At 35.8% G+C, this 20,627-nt stretch overlaps 2 protein-coding genes and 1 pseudogene across 8 annotated transcripts in view; 1 reads left to right on the forward strand and 2 right to left on the reverse strand.

The window, feature by feature from the left end:
* Positions 1 to 619: 619 nt before the first annotated feature.
* Positions 620 to 4,758, reverse strand: LOC107841008 (annotated as a pseudogene).
* A 4,395-nt stretch (positions 4,759 to 9,153) lies between these two features.
* On the reverse strand, positions 9,154 to 17,278 carry LOC107841007 (retrovirus-related Pol polyprotein from transposon TNT 1-94). Of its 7 annotated transcripts, XR_001665378.2 has the most exons (4): positions 16,678 to 17,263; positions 15,956 to 16,174; positions 13,278 to 14,185; positions 9,154 to 9,566 (listed from the first exon to the last, which is right to left on the reverse strand). XR_001665378.2 is itself a non-coding variant. In XM_047396556.1 (3 exons), the coding sequence occupies exon 3, from the start codon at positions 12,156 to 12,158 to the stop codon at positions 11,226 to 11,228; it is 933 nt and encodes a 310-aa protein (XP_047252512.1). In that variant the 5' UTR covers positions 12,159 to 14,185; positions 15,956 to 16,174; positions 16,678 to 17,278; the 3' UTR covers positions 9,808 to 11,225. The 7 variants fall into 7 exon arrangements, 4 of the variants coding, with proteins under 4 accessions (XP_047252512.1, XP_047252511.1, XP_047252510.1 ...); XR_007044610.1 differs by having other exon boundaries at positions 9,154 to 9,491; positions 13,278 to 16,174; positions 16,678 to 17,265; XR_001665377.2 differs by having other exon boundaries at positions 13,278 to 16,174; positions 16,678 to 17,264.
* The window catches only part of LOC107841147 (heme oxygenase 1, chloroplastic-like), a 21,370-nt gene continuing 17,160 nt past the window's right edge, over positions 16,418 to 20,627 (forward strand). Inside the window, exon 1 of the mRNA XM_047396395.1 lies at positions 16,418 to 16,421. Coding sequence (XP_047252351.1) covers positions 16,418 to 16,421 — 4 coding nt within the window. The remainder of the gene's footprint in view (positions 16,422 to 20,627) is intronic.

Raw genomic sequence — 20,627 nt, forward strand, 5'->3', positions numbered from 1 at the left:
TGGAAAAAAAGAGAACAGAACGAGTGCAGTGTCCCGATCTATCCATAATCTCATCAATTTCTTCACTGAAATCTCATTGCCGTATTTGAAAAATTCCGAAAAACAGAAGACATGTAAACGTTGTGCATCAGGATCATCTGTTGCAAATGACTTGACCTCTTCAGCAACATTTTTCGAATCTTCCAATGGCTTTAGATTTAGACAAAATCCCAACAACCGAGATGACATTTGTCTATAATCTGCTTCCCGATAGTCTCAAATTCAGATGGTAATGCTTCATTTATAAACACAACACTATTTAAGAGATAAACATCCAGTGCCCCCTCGAACTATGACCAAAGTTGCTACGACTCTGAGGCCCACTTCAAAGGTGCCACGTTAGCTAAGAAGGTTGACAAAAATACGCTAAAATTTAGTTTGGGTTGGGGGTGGGGTGGGGTGGGGGGTAATCATAATTCAGGGGTATTATACATGCTTTACTCTTAAAAAGGTTCCAACTCTCACGTGGATCGATCCATGGAACCCGTCAACAATATAAATGTCTGCGAGCTGTGCCGCAAACGGAACATCAACAGTAAAAAGTAAAACGGAACATCAACAGTAAAAAGTAACACAAGAATCACCATATAAATGCACATTTCCATTCATTTAATATATAACGTTACTAACTAAAATGAGTGTGTGATCGTGTTTACACTGTAAGCTCATGAACTAAAAAATTTTGTCATGCCCAACTGAGTAATATTACTAATAATTCTATTAACTCAAAAATATGTTACAATACAAAAGCTATCACATCTCCTTGGAACACATTGCTTGAAACCGGTAATTTAGTGGTAATTTGCGACAGAGGAACCGAAATGAAATCCCAAGAGTTCAATCCTTCAGCCAAAAATATTCTTCTGAATTCTCCCCTGAGAAGAAACAAGAAGCGTCAGTAGAAGTTCGACAAGGCACATTATTCAGATGCAGATTTAGTAAATATGCGACCTAAAATACAATATTTTTAGTAAATAGAGTTACTAGAAGAAAACAACAAAACAAAATAAAGTTATGCGTGATGAAATAAATAAATTTAATTTTCTTTGGATGGGTGATACTTTGAAGGAGCCGGGAACAAAGCCAAAAGATTTATTGAAAGTTGAAAATGGTGGCCTGCTAACAATATTTATACAAAGTATTTCGCTTCTTGATATTTCAATTATTTCATAATTTACTATAATTTACACAATCGATACCTTAAAATTTCGCGTCCAAGAGAGCAAACACCCACTCTTCATTTTTAATTTTATTTTTGTTTAGCAACAATACGGAATAGAATAAATAAAAGGGTAGAAACTCATAAAACATGTTTATAAAATTAATTAAAATGTGTATCATATGTCACATGGAAGATCAACTTTATAAAGCGAAACTTTGGGAGAGATCTTTGAAATTATTCTAACAATAACATAAATTACACATAACAAGTAACACCAAATCTTGAAATAAACAAAAAAGAAAAAAATGAAAATTGTAAAAAGAACACCTCAAAATGTGAGTACATATTAAATATTTTTTTTCACAGCTGTGTAAAATTTAACAATTAGAGTTTTTTAAGTATTTGATAGCTACCAAATGTGCTCAAATTTAGCAAGCTTAAATTCTAACAACCGAATGGAGTGTAACCTTGATAAATACTATACTTACATGGATCGGAGATACGGACATCCACAGGGTTGTTTCCGAGGTCTTCTTGTTCTTTCTGAATTCGTGCAGCAGATTCCCCAAGTTTGGGAGGACACTCTCTTAACTCAATCAGCTGTAGTGTGTGTATATCTGCAAACTCAATGGGTATCTCTTTCAAGTTTCGGCAACTTCTAATCATGAGGCGCTCAAGAATAGGAAAATTGTCATCTGTGGCTTTCCAGTACTTGAGATAATTACCTTCAATTAGCAAAAGCTTCAATCGAGTAAATCCCCTAACATTTGGATACCATTTATGGCCATGACAAGTATCCACCAGCTTCAGTACCTCAAGGTTAGGCAATTGAGCTATGATGTCCAAGTACGACCAACTTTGCAAAGTTCTTTCCAACTTCAGCTTCTTGAGCGTTGCTGGAAAAGCTTTTGCACTTGCTGGCAAAAGGTTAAAGAAATGTATAAAACTCACATTTAGAATCCCCAAAATAACCTCGTTCGTGCAACAACCCAAAGACAAGTAAGAAATAGTTTGTCAGTTTGAAAAATCCAAGTGCCTTCCTTTGTCAACAGATCGACTTGGGGGATTTGGCAAATAAAATCTGGGCACTTTAAGATGCCTTAATTGCATTAGTCCCCAAATTTCCTCAGGAAAAGTTTTTAAAACTGATCGATCAGGCAGCCCTTGAACAATGAATGTCTGCAGATTCCATAACCTGCAAATTTCTGGAGGTATGTCTAAACTTTCAAGGCAGAGCAATGATAGGTACCTCAACCAGATGAGGTTTAGTATCTCTACAGGGAAATTATCAATCACTCTGTGTCTCAACTCCAAGACTTTGAGTAATTTGAAATGAATAAGCTCTGATTTGAGACCATAATATGAATCCTTAAGATGAAAAGAGAAAATAGAACGGGTTCGTATCAAACAATCGTTGTTGTCATGATCTCTCAACTGACGATGTACAGGGGTAAGAAGAGCCCTATAAATACCAAAGGGACAATAATCAATTTTATCACCAGTCACGCGTTTAAAGGGCTGCATTTTTTGCATACTGACATATCGATGTTTTGAATCTGAGTAATCAAGCACAATGTCGTTCATGATAAAAATGTTCTCCCTTTGAATTTCTCTCACGCACAGGTCATATATTAGATCATGAACCTTACATGATCTAATTTTTTGTTCCATCTAGACTTTTCTTGCAGACGAGAACTAGACATCTATCGACAAGCTCTTGCAAACACTTCTCTGCCTCTCCTTCCAAATCATTTTCCAACTTCATGAACCCCTCAGCCATCCACGTTCTCATCAGTTCCTTCGCTGGTATCTCACTGTCTTCTGGAAAAATCCCGAAATGCAGAAGACATGTTTTTAGATCACTAGTCAAGTGATCGTAACTCAACCCAAGCACACGTGAACATCGTTCGTCAGTATTCTTTGTGACAAATGACGTGACATCTTTGGCAACACTTTTCCAATCTTCCATTTCCCTTTTATATTTGAGAAGCCCAGAAACCACGACAATAGTTAGTGGTAACCCGTGACATTCATTTGCGATTTTACTTTCCAACAGTCTCGAACTCATATGGTAATGCTTCACTTGAAAATGCTTCACTTTTGAAAAGACTCCAACTCTCATCTTGATCCATGAAGCTCATCCGCAAAGAAAGATTCTCTGTACCAGCATAACAGGCTACTTCGTTGTTACGGGTAGTCAACAATATTCGACTCCCTGCATTGTCTTCAGTTGGAAAGCATTGTCTCATGCCATCCCACACTTCACAACTCCAGATATCATCCAAGACAATTAAGTACCTCTTCCTCTTTAAACTTTTCTGCAGCATGTCTGCTAGCTCTGCTTCACCTCTCGTCTTAACCGTGTCATCCATGTTGATCGTCAATCGCAGAAGGCTCAGCAAAACTTCCTTTCTGTTGTGCTATTGAGATACAGTAACCCGGGCATGAACATCAAAACGGCATAGAATTAATCCATGATTGTAAACTTCTTTCGCTAAGGTTGTTTTACCTATGCCTCCCATCGTGACAATCGGAATGACTTTGGGTTCACCAAAGTAGCTTGCAGTCAGATCTTCTAACAAGCATTCCTTTTGATCATCACGTCCGACCATATTATTGTTAACATTCAGAATATTGTTTGTTGAATGATTCCTTTGATACTTGTTTGCCTTTATCTTGAATCTTTGTTGACTCTTTCCAGACATGATCAATGTCCTTTGCTAATTGTTGAAGGCTTTTATGAAACTTTCGGCGTGTCCATATATTCGAGATTCCTATGATGCTTTTATTTTCTCCCAATACAGCTTCTGTTAGTTTCAGTTGAATTGTGTATTCAACAGCACTTGCAACTTCTTTTACCTCTACTTCAAAATCCGACATTTCCCCAGAAACATTGTTTTTGTCAAAGTTCTTGACAAATACTTCCAGGGAACTAACTTTTTCATGAAGAGTGCAAAATTCTTCTCTCTGATCACAGGACAGGGATGGCATCGGCGAATTGGATGTCAAGAGCGATTCTATTGTTCTCATAAGAGAAGCCACACTTGCATGAGCCATATCTACTGTATTCTCGCTTCTTTTCTTTGCGGTTATGGCCTGAAACCTGCAGGCTTGCAAGAGGTCAATGGACAAATAACGAGATACGCAGATTGCATAAACTAAATAAGATCAGGTAAGGCATTTGCCTTAATCATAGCTATCACAGGGTAACAGTGAGTTTAGTCCCAAACTCAGTAGCTTTGGCTCATTTAACGCGTAAAAATAATTTAACTATTTACAAAAAAGATTGTGGTTCAAACCTCCGCTTTCCTTACTTAGGTATTGTTTTCTATGTTGCTGGGACACATTAAAAAAGTTACCACACCCGTGTCAGATCCTTTAAAAAAGGCACAACTTTTGAAGGATCCAACACGTAATCAACGTTATTTTAGAGGAGTTCGAGCAACATAACTATATACATAGTACTATACATTGACAAGCCATTACAAGTGTTTGTTTTGCTCTAAAACTAAGGGAAACTAACCTTTCAAAGGCAGATTTTCTAAAACAGTAAGTAAGGTCTGCGTACGTACACCCCACCCTCCCGATAACCCACTTGTAGGATTTTCTGACTGTGCTAGAAAGTCGGAGCATAAAATTAAAGGGTCATAATTCAAAATTCTTCTTTACTTTCTTTTAACTTCGTGTCAAAACTTCGTGTCAAGTCAGAAAGACAAACATATCGAAATGGACCTTGGTTGTCCACTGTATACTTGGAGGAAAAAGATACTCCCTTTGTTTCAAAAGTAATGACCTACGTGCTTTCCTTTTTAATTCTTTTAAAAAAGAATGACTTCTTTCCTTTTTTGGCTATACTTTAATTTCAACTTTTCACGTGACATATTTAAGACTATAAGATTAAAGGGCATTTTGGTACACTGACATAACGTTAATTTAAAACCATATGATTAAGAAGGAGATAAACATCTAGTACCCCAAGTTACGACACACACGAACTTGATAGGGGCCTATTACCCCATTAACTCAATTTAACCAACTGATTACTGCAACAAAATACTATAAAAAACACAAATGAGTATATAAAAACAAAAAGATTAAAATGAAGAGAAAAGTGACATACCTCTCTGAGTGTCTGACAAAGTGTTTGCCTTCTGATAAATTGGGATGAGAACTTCAATTATTGTTGGGGGAAGTGCTTTTATTTATTTAAATGGAACAACACATCAATTGTAGTTTTAAGATAAAAAATTCTGAAGAAATGATTATGTAGATATATACCTTTATTATATTTTAAAAAAAAATTAAAGTGATTATTTTAATTTACTGCATTTGAGCAAGGGTCAATCGAAAACAATCTCTCTATCTTCAAGCAAAGTCTGCATTAACCTTCCCAGATGTCACTTGTAAAGATTTACCTCATTGATATAGTAATAAAAGGCCTTGGACAATTTTCTGTACACCAATTTTTTATACACTTACATTTTTTTTATCAAAACAAATCTCCAGCTTTAGGAGCAACATTGTTATGTTAAAAAAAGTTAGAGAATCTTTTTAAACATGACTCAATTATCAAGACTACCTTTAATTTGCAAAACAAAATATTTTAATTTTTTATTCACTAGGATATATAATAACTTAACAAGTACTCCCTCCATTTAAAAAAAAAATGATTTGTTTTTATTTTTAGCCTAGTTAAAAAAAATGATTATTTTCTTTTTTGGCAACAATACTCCAACTTTTCATATGATACGTTTAAGACCACAAGATTAAAGAAAATTTAATACTATAGACATTACTTTTATTTAAAATCATATGATATAAAAATCTTTTTTATTCTTAATACATGCTATGTTCTGGTTTCTTTATTAGCAGTAATGTTTTTTTCAATTTTTATAACTAATTTTGTTTACAGTATTTAAGTGAGATATGGACAATGTCTGCATACCCTGACCCTTTTTCAGATCTCAATTATGAAATTATTTAGAGATATACCTGATTAATATATATATATATATATATATATATATAAAGAAAGAAAGAACTTGGCCAATTTGCTGTACCAATCACAAAATTTTTACTAGTATTTATATTAGCTGCCTGCCACTAATTACTAATACTTTATGGGCTAATCAATAAAGAAATAATAAATCTCCAGCTTAGGACTTAGGAGCCAAATAGTGGAGTATTTATTTTCTTAAAAAAAGCAAACTTTTTGACTCATACAGTGAGTAATGCTATGACGCAATTATCAAGACTATCTTTAATTTGAAAAATAAAAATATTTTAATTTTTTATTCAGTAGGATATATAACAGCTTAACAAGTACTTCCTCCGTTTCAAAAAAAACTGATCTGCTTTTATTTTTACTCTGTTTAATATCCATGCTAAATCAAAATAGGTCATTTCTTTATAAACGGAAGATAACATCTGAGTGGCTGAAATGATATCAGAAGAATTTATCTTGAGAAAACAGCCTCTAAATGGTCCCTTAACATTAAATAGTAGGTTCACTTACGTCCCTGATATCTAATGCTGAACATAAATGGTCCATCATCTTTCCAAAAAGGGTGCATTTTTGGTCTTGGTCAACGAGAGAAAACACTATTATATTTTGAACCTATCAAATTTAAATCTTACAATAGAGTTCATCAACTTCAATAATGGAGACAAAGGTTACAAACTCCTTTCTTTTTTATTTGATTCGTTGGCTTTGACTTGGCATGAAGTTTAAGAAAATAAAGAAACTTTTGAATCTTGCGATCTTAAGCTAAAGATATGTGGAATGTGCAAAAATTGTTTCTCCACGCATATCTGCCTGCCACCAATTCCTTCTTGAATAGCCTCCAAATGTGTACACTTGACCATGCATATGTATGTGTACATGGAAATTAGTAAAGCCCAACACGTAGTGTTACATTTCTATAAACCCAAAATATCTGGTACCGTATGGGTACCAGGTAAGTCCCACATAGTGGGATCTGAGGAGGGTAGAGTGTATGCAAATTTTACTCTTACCTCAGAGGTAGAGAAGATTTTTCCGATAGATCTTGGCTCAAGATAAGTAGTCCAAAGCAGTCGAGAAAGAAATGCCCCCTTATTAAAAATCTAGAGAAATTGTTGTGGGTTGTTAAGAGGTGTGAATGGAAAATGAAAAGATGGTGTTTTTCTTTGGAAAGACACTAGAGAGAAAGAATACAATTTGAATATGTACCTTTTTGAATTGAATGGTCATGACTTTTTCAATGGATTGTGACTTTCCGAAGAGTTGCACTTTTCTGAACCATTGCTTCTCTTCAAGAAGCAATACCTTGATGGCTATAAATACCTGAATTTTTCTTCAAGTAAAGGAAATTTTTTTAGAGTTGAAAACATTCTTCTTCTTCTTAAAAACTCACTTGTGATCATCAAATTGTTGAGTGCGTACGAAGTTTTTGGAAGTTTGGAGTACCTCTACTTTTAGAAAGTGAACCATTTTATCCTGGGACGAAAGATTCCATAACCTCGGGTACTTGAGAGGAATAAATTCCTTAAAGGACACACCGTGAAGTTGGTGGACTTGGTTCTTAAATCTCCACTTCATCTTCATTTCTTAATAGTTGATAAACACTTTATTTGATAGTTCTTTTGATTATTCATTTGAACTTGTGTTTGAAGGTGTTGAACTTCATTGTAGTTCTTGAAACCTTATTCTTGAACTTAGTTTGAAGTTTGTATAGAAAACATAAAAATTTTGTACCCATTGGAACAACAGTTGCATCTCCTTGAAAGCCAGAAAATAATGGTAAATTTAAAGTTCAAATAGTATGAACTCTCCTTAGCTAATGTCAGTCTGAATCAAACGCAACTCCCATGCTTTAGCTGTAGGAAAGGAACACAAAAGTCCCAACTCACAAATATATTCCCACTACTTGTCTGCCCATATGCAAATATAGTTGCTACAAAAGAAGTACTATGACATTAATTTAATGGTTTAGCTTCAAACGATAAACAAATGAATAAGGTTCTACTATTTATCCCATTTAGAGCGGAGAGAACTTAGGAGGCTGACATGGTTAAATCATACCTTAGCAAAGCTTGGTAACGCGATCCCTGCACTCATATTCTTCCGGAGCACTGTCGTTTACATAATAACCAACTCTTGGTATCTGACAACTGCTTTGCTTTTGAATATACGGTATTAAGCCGTTGAAGCAGGAGAGGGAATATCTAGTGAAAAGGATGAGATTGAAGCTAACTGCAGACGAAAGGGAAATGTTTTACGTGAAATGGGACATTCCACCAGAAAGTAAACAGAGGAGACGGCTACAGCTTGCGAGTATACTCTTGTCAGATCCTCTTAACATGCATAATGTAAGCGAAAGTGCTGAAGTAGTCGCGAGGTTTGTTGGATTTCACAAATCAGGGGAACGTGTTTCAGCTCAATTTTGTTTCCCCCTGTGACGAAAAGACATGGCTAGGTTGGAATCTGAGATCAAACTTATTACATTTGTAGTTCCAAATAGCATGCTAATATTTTCATCGATGAAGATGAAAATGAATCTGAACGTAGATTATGTATCATATTTGCCGGTACAGCTTCTTGATAATAGTCCATGGGGGTAAATTCAGCATTTTTGCTTCTAGGGAACACACATCTTGCTGGAATTTTAGCAAAGAGATTTAGTTGTTTGGTTTTTTTCAAGAAAAACTAAAAGTAACATTCATGAATGACTATGACCAGGGAGCATAGGCCGTAGAGTGTATGCGAACACCCTTTTTCAAGAAAAACTAAAAGTAACATTCATGAATGACTATGACCAGGGAGCGTAGGCCGTAGAGTGTATGCGAACACCCCTACCTCAGACGTAGTAAGGCTGTTTCTGATAGACGAGGAAAAACAAATTAATGGAATCCAGAAAAGAAGTTACAAAGCATGCTGAATAGTAACTAAGAAAATGGATGCGCGGATATGATTTATATAAATGCTTGCATTTGAAGTCATTAGCCTAACTGAATTTAAGGTTCACAGTTTATGAGAAAAAAACATAAACTTGTATAGCGAAAAAGAGAACAGAACAAGTGTAGTATCCCGATCTATCCATAATCTCATCAATTTCTTCACTGAAATCTCACTGCCGTATTTGAAAAGTTCCGAAAAACAGAAGACATGTAAACGTTGTTCATCAGGATCAACTATTGCAAATGACTTGACATCTTCAGCAACATTTTTCGAATCTTCCAATGACTTTAGATTTAGACAAAATCCCAACAACGGATGAACCCCCTGAATTGCATGTAGATCCGCCACTGCCTGCGACATCTTTGCCCTCATTACGTGAGACACGATATTTGATGCTAACAAGATATTTTCTGCATTCCTCCAAAACTATACAAAATTGAGAAAGGTAAGCTAAATGTTTCCTACATCTCAAAGTTTTCATTCAAATTTTGGGTTTCTAGAACATTATAATAAATCATTTTGCAATATAATAACTCAAAGATCTAAACTCTGTTGAAGCTATATCTCAATCAGTATTTCGGCTACAATAAACCTTCTATGATACCATGATAAAATCTGCAACATAACGTGTGTACTCATACTACTTCATAGTTGGAATAGCTTACAAGAGGAAGAAGAAGAAGATCAAAGTGTTTATTGATGTAATGGTAAGAATTGGAAGTTACAGTTGTTTTTCCTAGTTGACTTAGTGACTTATTTATAGAGTTTATACAAAGTATCTAGAAGCATCTGGAAGCTTCTCAACTTGTAGTGTCCTAGCTGGCAATTAATTATAACTAACTAACTAACTACTCCTTGAAACTAATTAACTACTTCACTATAGGACAATGCAACAGACTTAAGCAATAACTATTAACCATAGTGTTATTATCCGTTGCTTCCACTTCATCCATATGCGTTAGTAATCTTTAACACTCCCCCTCAAGCTGAAGGGTTCAGAATGTTGAGCACACCAAGCTTGCTAAGAAGATATTAATGTTGCTCATGACTTAAGCCCTTGGTCAATATATCTTCCACTTGATGTTGCGTAGACACATGAACTGTTTTGACTAATCCTGCTTTGATCTTGTCCCGAATAAAATGACAATCAATCTCTATATGTTTCGCTCTTTCGTGGAATATAGGATTAGCTGCCAATTGAATAGTTGATTTGCTATCACTCAATACTGTGATAGGATTGTGAATGAGGAGATCTAGTTCTGAGAATAATCCTTCCAACCAAGTTATCTCTACCACTACTGAGGCCATGCTTATATATTCAGCCTCAGCTGAACTTCTAGCAACTGTGTGTTTCTTCTTAGATTTCCATGATACTAGTGAGCCTCCAAACTGTATCACATACCTAGTGACCTTCTAGTGTTAGGGCATGCAGCCCAATCAGAATCACACCAGCAGTTTAGATCTACATTTCCCTGTGACCATCCAAATACCTTTCCCTTTCAGATATCTAACAACCCTGTATGCAGCCTCTAAGTGAGATCTCTTAGGTTTTTGCATAAACTGATTCAAAGTCTGGACTGCATAGCAAATATCAGGCTTTGTGATTGTGGCATACATAAGTTTTCCAACCAGTCTTTGATAAATAGATGCATCTCTTAGAACCACACTATTAGTTATTCCAGCAGCTTCATCAACCTCTACCAAAGTCAGTTTAATGTTGGATTTTAGTGGTGTGGGTGTAGGTTTTGCACCTGCCAGACCAGTCTCTGAAATCAACTCAAGCAAGTACTTCCTTTGATTCATAATAATCCCCTTCTTTGATCTTAGTATTTTAATGCCTAAGAAATATTTAAGCTCACCTAAGTATTTCAGCTTATATTGTTAGTGCAGTGTTGTCTTAGCTTCTTTGATCATAATATCATTGTCACCAGTTATAAGCAAATCATCCTCATAGACTAGAATGACCACTATTCCTTTTTCTTCTTTTAAGGTAAATAAAGAATAGTCATATGTGATGTGAGTGAAACCAGCCTTCAACAAGGATGAAGTGAGTTTGATATTCCACTACCTTGATGCTTGTTTAAGTTACAGTAACCTACAAACCTTATGTTGTCCTTTCTGCTGTAAACCTTCAGGTAGGTGCATGTATACTTCCTCATCTAGGTCACCTTGTAAAAAAGCATTATACACATCCATCTGGTACAAATACCATCCCTTTGACATTGCTAGAGCAACAACACACCTGACAGTTACCATTTTGGCAACAGGTGAAAAAGTATCATGATAGTCCAACCCCTCCTGCTGGCTATATCCTTTGGCTACTAGTCTAAACTTGAATATTTCAACATCTCCATTTGCCTTGTACTTGATTTTATATACCCATTTTGAACCTATAACATTCTTACCTGGTGGTAAATCCACCAATTCCCATGTATTATTGTTTTCAAGAGCTTGTATTTCCAACTTCATGGCTTGAGTCCATCTTTCATCTCCAGCTGCTTCACTAAAGTTTTGTGGTTCCACCAAAGCAGAAAAACAATCAACATAGCATTGGTATGCAAGTGAAGTATTATCATAATATAGATGATGAGAAATTGGGTATCTGGTACCCTTCCTTCTTCCTGCTGTAGTATAGTCCTTCAACCAAATAGGCTCTTTAGTTACTCTTAGAGTTCTTCTAAGTGGATGTTGCATATCTCTTATCTCTGTAGTGACTGGTGCATCATTATTTGACTCTTGATGTGGTAGAACTTCAGCCAGGTGTTCAGGTTCTAATCCACCTTGTGGTGATCCATCTGTGTCTGCAGAAGGGATGATTACATGATCTTCAATCTCATCAGGTTCTATCTCACTGTGGTAGTCATGCAGCTGTAGAAAGCCATCTGCATCATCTTTATCTTTCCTGTTGGCAAATGGAAACACATGCTCTTGTAATGAAACATCTCTACTAACAAACAATCTGTTGCTATCTAAATCCAGTAACAAATATCCTTTCTGTGAAGTAGAGTATCCCATCATCACTGTTGGTTTAGCTCTTTCTGCAAACTTATCACCTTTAGGCAATACTGAAGCATAGCACAGACAACCTACTACCTTTAAATGCACCAGTGAAGGGATTCTGATATCAGAGCCAGGCCCACCCAGTTTATTGTTTCCGATACTGCGCCCCCGGTCTTATATTATCCATGCTCCAGAGGCGTGCGAGGGGGTGTTTGATTCCCACATCGGTGGGTTAAAGGGTCTTTGGTCTCCTTATATGGTCTTGGGTAATCCTCCCCTCATGATCTAGCTTTTGAGGTTGAGTTAGGCCCAAGGTCCATTTCTATAAGGAGACCAAGGACCCTTTTAATCCATCGATGTGGGACTCCAACAATTCCAATTTCACAGGGACCCTCACGAACTCAATTTTAGCATATTTTTATCACCCTTTTGTACTAACGTGACACCTTTATTACATAAAATAGGGTCCACATGTCAGCTAACAAGGTTGACATAAGGTGTCAAATCAGCTAAAAAGGATGACAAAAATACGCTAAAATTTAGTTCAGGCGGATACCACTAGTTATTTGGTCATTGTAAAAGAAAAGAACTTTTTTTATGACTAGAACTTGGTAACTGTTTATTAACTATTCAGCAGTATGTTTTATTTACACAAGCAAGACAAGCATTGAATATGAATAAAATATCATTTTCAATATTATTTTTGTTTAACAGCAATACTGAATAGAATATATAAAAGGGTAGAAACTCATAAAACATGTTTATAAAATTAATTAAACAAAATAATTTTAAAAGGGGAAAGTAAGTTTAATTTAATCATACATTTTTACATAAGTGATAAATACGTTATTGTTACAAAGAAATCAAAATAACCAAAGTAAGGTTGTATCATATGTCACATGGGAGATCAACTTTATAAAGCGAAACTTGGGGAGAGGTTTTTGAAATTATTCAAAACAATAACATAAATTACACATAACAAGTAACACCAAATCTTGAAATAAACAAATGTATTTGATGGATACCAAATGTGCTCACATTTAGCAAGCTTAAATTCTAACAGCCGTATGATGTGACTTGTGTAAATGAGAAACAGAGTGTAACCTTGATAAATACTATATGTATATATATACTTACACAGATCGGAGATAAGGACATCCACAGGATTGTTTCCGAGGTCTTCTTGTTCTTTCTGAATTCGTGCAGCAGATTCCCCAAGTTTGGGAGAACACTTTCTTAACTCAATCAGCTGTAGTGTGTATTTCTGCAAACTCAATGGGTATCTCTTTCAAGTCTTTGCAACTTCTAATCATGAGGCGCTCAAGGACAGGAAAGTTGTCATCTGTGGCTTTCCAGTACTTGAGATGATTATCTTCAATTAACAAAAGCTTCAATAGAGTAAATCCCTTAACATTTTGATGCCATTCATCGCCATCACAAGCATCATCCATCAGCTTCAGCACCTCAAGGTTAGGTAATTCAGCTATGATGTCCAAGTACGACCAATTTAGAAACGTTCCGTCCAACTTTAGCTTCTTGAGCGTTGCTGGAAATGCTTTTGCACTTGCTGGCAAAACTCTATTTTGACAACATGAAAAACTCAATGTTTCAAGTTGCTGCAGATAAACAAGATTGTTGTGAAGCCCAAAGTCCCGAATACTCATAGAGTCAATAACATTTCCAATGATTCCTAATTCTTTTGCATTCTGAATCCCCAAAATAACCTCCTTCGTGTAACAATCCGAACACAAGTAAGAAACAGTTTGTATGTTTGAGAAACCCATGTGACTCCCTTTGTCAGCAGATACGCTTGGGGGATTTGGCAGATAAAATTCGGGCTGTTTGAGATGCCTTAATTGCATTAGTCCCCAAATTTCCTCAGGAAAAGTTACTTTAACTGATCCATACATGGCTTTTCGCTTGAATGTCAGCATCCCTTGAACAATGAAGGTCTGCAGATTCCATAACCTGCAAATTTCTGGAGGTATGTCTAACTTCCCATAGCTGAACAAAGATAGGTACCTCAACCAGATGAGGCTTAGTATCTGTAAAGGGAAACTATCAATCATCACGTGGCTAACATCCAAGACTTTGAGTAATTTGAAATGAGTAAGCTATGATTTGAGAATAAGAGTTGAAATGCCACGACCATAAAAGAAAATAGAACAGGTTTGTTTCAAAAGATCATTGTTGTCATAATCTCTCAACTGATGATGTACAGGGGTAAGAAGAGCCCTATAAAAACCACCGCCAAAACCATACATTTCCTCACGAGTCCGGCACTTAAAGGGATTCATTTTATGCATACTGAGAGATTTAGCTTTTCTAGCACGTAAATGTTCAAACACATTCTACTGAGAGATTGGCATCCTGAAGGAACATGAACTGGCTCACAATCATCTGGTTTTTCAAAAACAACGTCGTTCATGATAAAAAAAATTTCCCCTTTGAACTTCTCTCAAGCACAGGTCATATATTAGATCATGAACCTTACATGATCTAATTATTGTTTCATCTCGACTTCTCTTGCTGACGAGAACTAGACATCTGTCGACAAGATCTTGTAAACACTTCTCAGCCTCTCCTTCCATGTCATTTCCCAAATTCAGGAAGCCCTCAGCCATCCATAATCTCATCAATTTCGTCACTGGAATCTCACTGTCTTCTGGAAAAATTCCAAAATGCAGAAGACATGCTTTTAGATCGCTAGTCAAGTGATTGTAACTCAACCCAAGCACACGTGAACATTTTTCGTCAAGATCATGTGTGATAAATGACTTGACATCTTTAGCAACACTTTTCCAATCTTCTATTGTCCTTTTAGATTTGAGAAGCCTGCAACCACGACAATAGTTAGTGGTAACCCGTGACATTTCTCTGCGATTTGCTTCCCAATAGTCTCGAACTCATATGATAATGCTTCACTTGAAAATGCTGCACTTGTGAAAAGACTCCAACTCTCATCTTGATCCATGAAGCTCATCCACAAAGAAAGATTCTCTATACCAGCATAACAAGCTACTTCATCGTTACGGGTAGTCAATAGTATTTGACTCCCTGCATTGTCTTCAGTTGGAAAGCATCGTCTCACGCCATCCCACACTTCACAACTCCAGATATCATCCAAGACAATTAAGTACCTCTTTCTCTTTAAACTTTTCTGCAGTATGTCTTTTAGCTCTGCTTCACCTTTCGTCTTAACCGTATCATCCATTTTGATCGTCGATTGCAGAAGGCTCAGCAAAATTTCCTTTATGTTGTGTTGTTGAGATACAGTAGCCCAGGCACGAACATCAAAACGGCGTAGAATTGCTTCATGATTGTAAACTTCTTTCTCTAAGGTTGTTTTACCTATGCCGCCCATCCCGACTATCGGGATGACTTTCTGTTTGCCAGAGTAGCTTATAGTCAGATCTTCTAACAATCATTTCCTTTGATCATCACGTCCAACCATATTGTTCTTAACATTCAGAATATCGTTTGTTGAACTTAAAAAATCATGAACCAAAGATTCCTTTGATACTTGTTTGCCTTTATCTTGGATCTTTATCGACTCTTTGCAGATACGATCCATGTCCTCTGCTACTTGTTGTAGGTTTTGACGAATGATCAGCAGTGTCCTTAACAAAAAATTACAGGGTGGCAGTACGTATGCTAAGTTGTTGAGGTTGATTTCAGATGGCCACTCAACTAACAGTTATTAACTCAGAAAGATGAGTATAAAAATACTATAAAAAAAACAAATATGAGTATGTAAAAACAAAAAGATATAGTAGCAAGTAATCAAGATTAAAATCAAGAGAAAAATGGCATACCTCTCTGAGCGACTAAAATGGTATTTGTATAGATAACAAAGAGTTGCCTTGTGATAAATTGGGATGAGAACTTCAATTATTGTTGCAGGTGGGGTAAGGGCATTATTCTATTTAAATGGAAGAACACATCAATTGTAGTTTTAAGATCTTGGCCAATTTGTTGTACAAATCACCAATTTCTTAATACATATTAGCCGTCCGCCACTTGTATTTTGTGACCTAATATGTCAATAAAGATATAATAAGATAAGGGTGGAGGATCAAAACAAATCTCCAGCTTTAGGAGCAAAATTGTTATTTTAAAAAGGCAAAATAGATTGTTGGACTCTTGTACTTATCTGAGTTTGGAAAGTGAACATATCTTTTGTTATGTAAACCCCTCAACTCAATAAAACTCAATATTTTAAAATCCTTTGACCGTTGACCAAGCTTATGTGGCACAAATCGGTTGAGTTGGACGAAATGCGTGAGAGCACGCGCCTGGTGTGCGAGTGAGGGTCATTTTTTTTTTCAATATTTTTACATTAAAACAATTAAAAAAAAATTAAAAAGAAAGTAAAAGCAAGCCGCCCTCCACCCCACCCCAATAAGTAACAATAAATCAAGATTGCAACTTTGGATGCTTCAATTCCTCAACAAATTGCAAAAAATCAACAACTTAGGTGGTTTTAACACAGCAAAAAGATATTCCACAGATGAGAAAATGCCGAAAAATTGAATACCGTCTGTCCATTGACTTCATTAAGCTCATGGGAACAACTTCATTAGTCCACTTTCTTTGTCAGCTTTTTCCCCACTAGCTAAAGAGAAGCACACATTACATTTCTTGTGGAAAAGGTAGGCAATTTATGTGTCTTGCTTAAGCTGTCAAAAGACTAATCAAAATGAGTAAAAACGTAGAAGTGGTGAAAGATTGATTCTTTCAGTTGAATGGAAACGAGTGAAATAACAAAAGTTATGCAGTTGTTTTGAAGTATTAAAAAATACTCATCCATTTAACTCTCGGTCAACTTCTTAGCTCCCTTTTCATATGAAGAAGAAGCAGCAGCAAAGGAAAGAGCCATTAGAGCCCCAGCCCCCAGCATTTTTTTTTTTTAATTCTTAATTTAAATTTTTCATTTTTTTAATATGTAATTTCTTATGTGGCATTTTTTAATATATTTTAAAAGATATATTAAAAAGGACCTGATCAATTTGTTGTAGCAATCACCAATTTTTTAATATATATTAGCCGCCTGACACTTGTATTGTGTTACAAAGATATAATAAGATAAGGGTGGAGGATCAAAATAAATCTCCAGCTTTAGGAGCAAAATTGTTATTTTAAAAAGGCAAAATAGATCGGTGGATCCATATACTTGTCTGAATTGGTAAAGTGAACGTTTCTACTACATTCTATGTTCTAATTTCTTTATTAGCAGTAATTTTTTTTTCTACTTTTATAACTAATTTGATTTACTGTATTTAAGTGGCGATCTTTCGAAAATAATCTCTCTATTTTTATGAGATAGGGACAATGTCGGCATATACTTGACCTTTTTCATATCTCATTTATGAAATTATTTAGAGATATACCTGATTAATATATTAAAGAAAGAACTTGACCTATTTGCTGTACCAAACACAAATTTTTTGTTTATATTACCTGTCTGCAACTAATCAATAGAGAAATAATAAATCTCCAGCTTAGGATCCAAATAGTGGAGTATTTTTTTTCTTAAAAAAAGCAAACTTTTTGACTCATGTTTAACCATTTATTAATAATCCTTATATTGCTAATGGTATGGTTTTCTGTGTATAACTAATTACAGAGGCTGAAAATCTTATCAAACAAAAAATTAAATAATATTATAATTAATATATGTATTAATTTCTCTGATAAATCGTCACGGCCCAAATCGAGGCCCTCGCTGTGACGAGCATTCCGAACCATGAAGGCCTGGACGCCCTTCTCTATCTGGTAATCATGCACAATATTCATAAAATATAACAGAAGATGCGGAATTGTAAATCATTACCGAAACATGTTCATACTCTGAATTTAATTTAACAATAAGGAATAAAATCCAACAATATCTAAACAACCTCTGAACCAGTCTGCGAAATCTCTACTACATCTGAAAATAACAACTGTCTGAAACTGGGACAAGGCCCCCCAGTAAACCCAAACCAAAATAAATACATAGTCTGAAAGAAACAGACCTTCTGGAATAAAGAAGGCTCACCACGACACCGTTCACTTCAGTCTGAAAACTCTACAGCTTAACAGGACCTCTGGACTAAGCTTAAGACCCTGGGAGGTTGGGGGGTCAATACAATTGTACTGGTACGCAGAGCAAATTCAAAATAATAATTTGTATTCAACATATATGAGAGCAATTCAAAACGGTTTATAAATATATATATATATATATCATATGGTAAGAAATCACATGGGCAATTTTTATAAGACTATAAAATCATCTGAACTCTATGACACTCTTTGTTTTTCTTCTGCGCTAGGTACTATACCCTACATTTTTGTAATTTCACAGGCTATATGGAATCTGCGCTTAACTCGGCAGCCAAGCCCCCAACCCAAGTTTGCCGCAAGGGTTGGAGTCTCTATCTCTACTACGCCATAGGGCCGACGCCAGCGTACAAGGATAATATACTCGTATCGACAAAACACGATTTTAGGCTATGAGCCGATTGACTCATGCCCTCTTCGGGTAACCACCTAACCCTCTTTAAGCTCATTTTTAATTTTTTAAAACATGCAATCTCTGAAATCAAACTTTGAATACTCTAGTTCTGTTATGACATACATTTATATGGTATCGTCATACCATTGACTTGCAAGTCACATTCTCTGAGACATTTATAGCAGATTATACCTCTATTCTCAAGACATGTAGTTCTGGACCCTCATATCAACAATTCCTCTCAAGAAACTCATTCTTTAAAACTCATGTAAACACATGTAAGAAAACTCTCATTTTCAACATTTCAAACACATAAGGTGGTCATGTCAAAGATATCAATCTCATGAAATTCTTTCTCTTTAACACAAGAACAAAATCATATCAAGAAACTCCCTCTCATCATCATAAAAATCATATTAATTACTTTAATATTGAAAAGATCACTTCCAAAACATTAAATATGCATCTTAAATCATTCTCAACAGTTTCATCAACTCTAAATCATCAAAGAGAGGGATTTCAATGATAATGCTCTCAATCAAGTCTTCAAAATCATACATATACTTATAGAGGTAAATCGATTTAAGGGGAAAAGGCCTAAAGGCCAAAACAATAATGTTATCAAAGCATTCATAATGCAAAATTTAAAGCATAAGTCCCAAAACCCCTTTAAAATCCATGCTTGATAATCTTTAAATCATGTTCTAGTGTTTACAAGCCTATGTAGGTTATAGGATAGACCCACGTACCTTAAATTAGAATTTTTTGAATGAACTCTAGCTTTTGGGATGCTATACGTATGATGGATGGGTGCTTCTTGTACCCCTCGCAATGGGAATTCCAAATCTTGAGGAATTATAGAAAAGTTACGGTTAAATCTTGAGATATATTGATCTTTGGGTTAAAACCCTAAAGAGTGTTCTTGGTGATTTTGAGAGAAAGTAATCTTATTTTTGTGTTTTGGAGATTTAATCCCGTGTTAAAGTTGATAAGGGGGTGAAAAATACCCACAATACCCTTAATAGATCGGATTAGAACTGAAAAATCTGGCCTAGGGGAATTGCCAAGGTGGTGCCCTGCTTGCAACGGGGGTGAGACCGGGGCAGCGCCCTGCTTAGAGCGGGGGAGAACCCTGGGCGGCGAGGGCTTAATGCGTTTAGCTACTGGTTTGGCATACCAATGTAACGCCCCATAAAAGTCATACATGTACTAACTCTTAGTGGTGTGGTCTTAGACTTGAAAACATGAAAAATTTTCTAAGTGTCAAAGGACTTAGACTCATTTTTGGATCGTAATCTTCGAGGATTTTATTTTCAACCTTCCCGACCTCTATTTTTAGATTTTCTTGTTGTGCTACGATGGTGCAAGGTCATAGTATATCTCGGGTAAATTTCGGAATTTTTAGACGGGCGTAAGGTCGTGTTTGGGTTGAAAAATAGTAGCTAAAGGAGTTTGGGGAGCGCCACCCAGGGTTCACCCCCGCTCTAAGAAGGGCGCCGCCCAGGTCTCTCCCCCAGTGAAAGCAGGGCACTGCCCTGCCTATCACGCCCAACCAATTTCAGTGTACTATTCTGTCTTATTAAGGGCATTGTGATATTTTTCCAAAACCCTATCTTGAACATGGGATTACACTCCCCATTGAGCATAATATTGATATTTTCACCAAAAATCCTCAAGAACACTCTCAAGAATTTCAACCTAAAAACTCAAGTAGTTCAAGATTCAATCGTAGGTTTTTGAAATTGATCGCATATTTGGAATCCCCGGGTCGTAGGCTTCAATAAGCACCTATTGTCTTCCTAATTCGAGGTACGCGGGATTTTCCTCAAATCTCATGGGCATAGAAATCATGATTTTAAGAATGGAGTTTTGAATTTATGAATATAATTATATTATTAGAAGTTTTGATGGTATTAGTTTAGTTTTTAGGCCTTCCCCAAATTTATTCGAATTGATATATGTATATATGTACATGTTTTAATGTTGAT

The sequence above is a fragment of the Capsicum annuum genome, chromosome 9, assembly GCF_002878395.1.
Source record: "Capsicum annuum cultivar UCD-10X-F1 chromosome 9, UCD10Xv1.1, whole genome shotgun sequence".
Taxonomy (NCBI): Eukaryota; Viridiplantae; Streptophyta; class Magnoliopsida; order Solanales; family Solanaceae; genus Capsicum; species Capsicum annuum.

What these genes read in the sequence shown, in the direction of transcription:
- LOC107841007 (XM_047396556.1), bottom strand. Translation starts at nt 12,158, where the DNA reads ATGATGGGATACTCTACTTCACAGAAAGGATATTTGTTACTGGATTTA.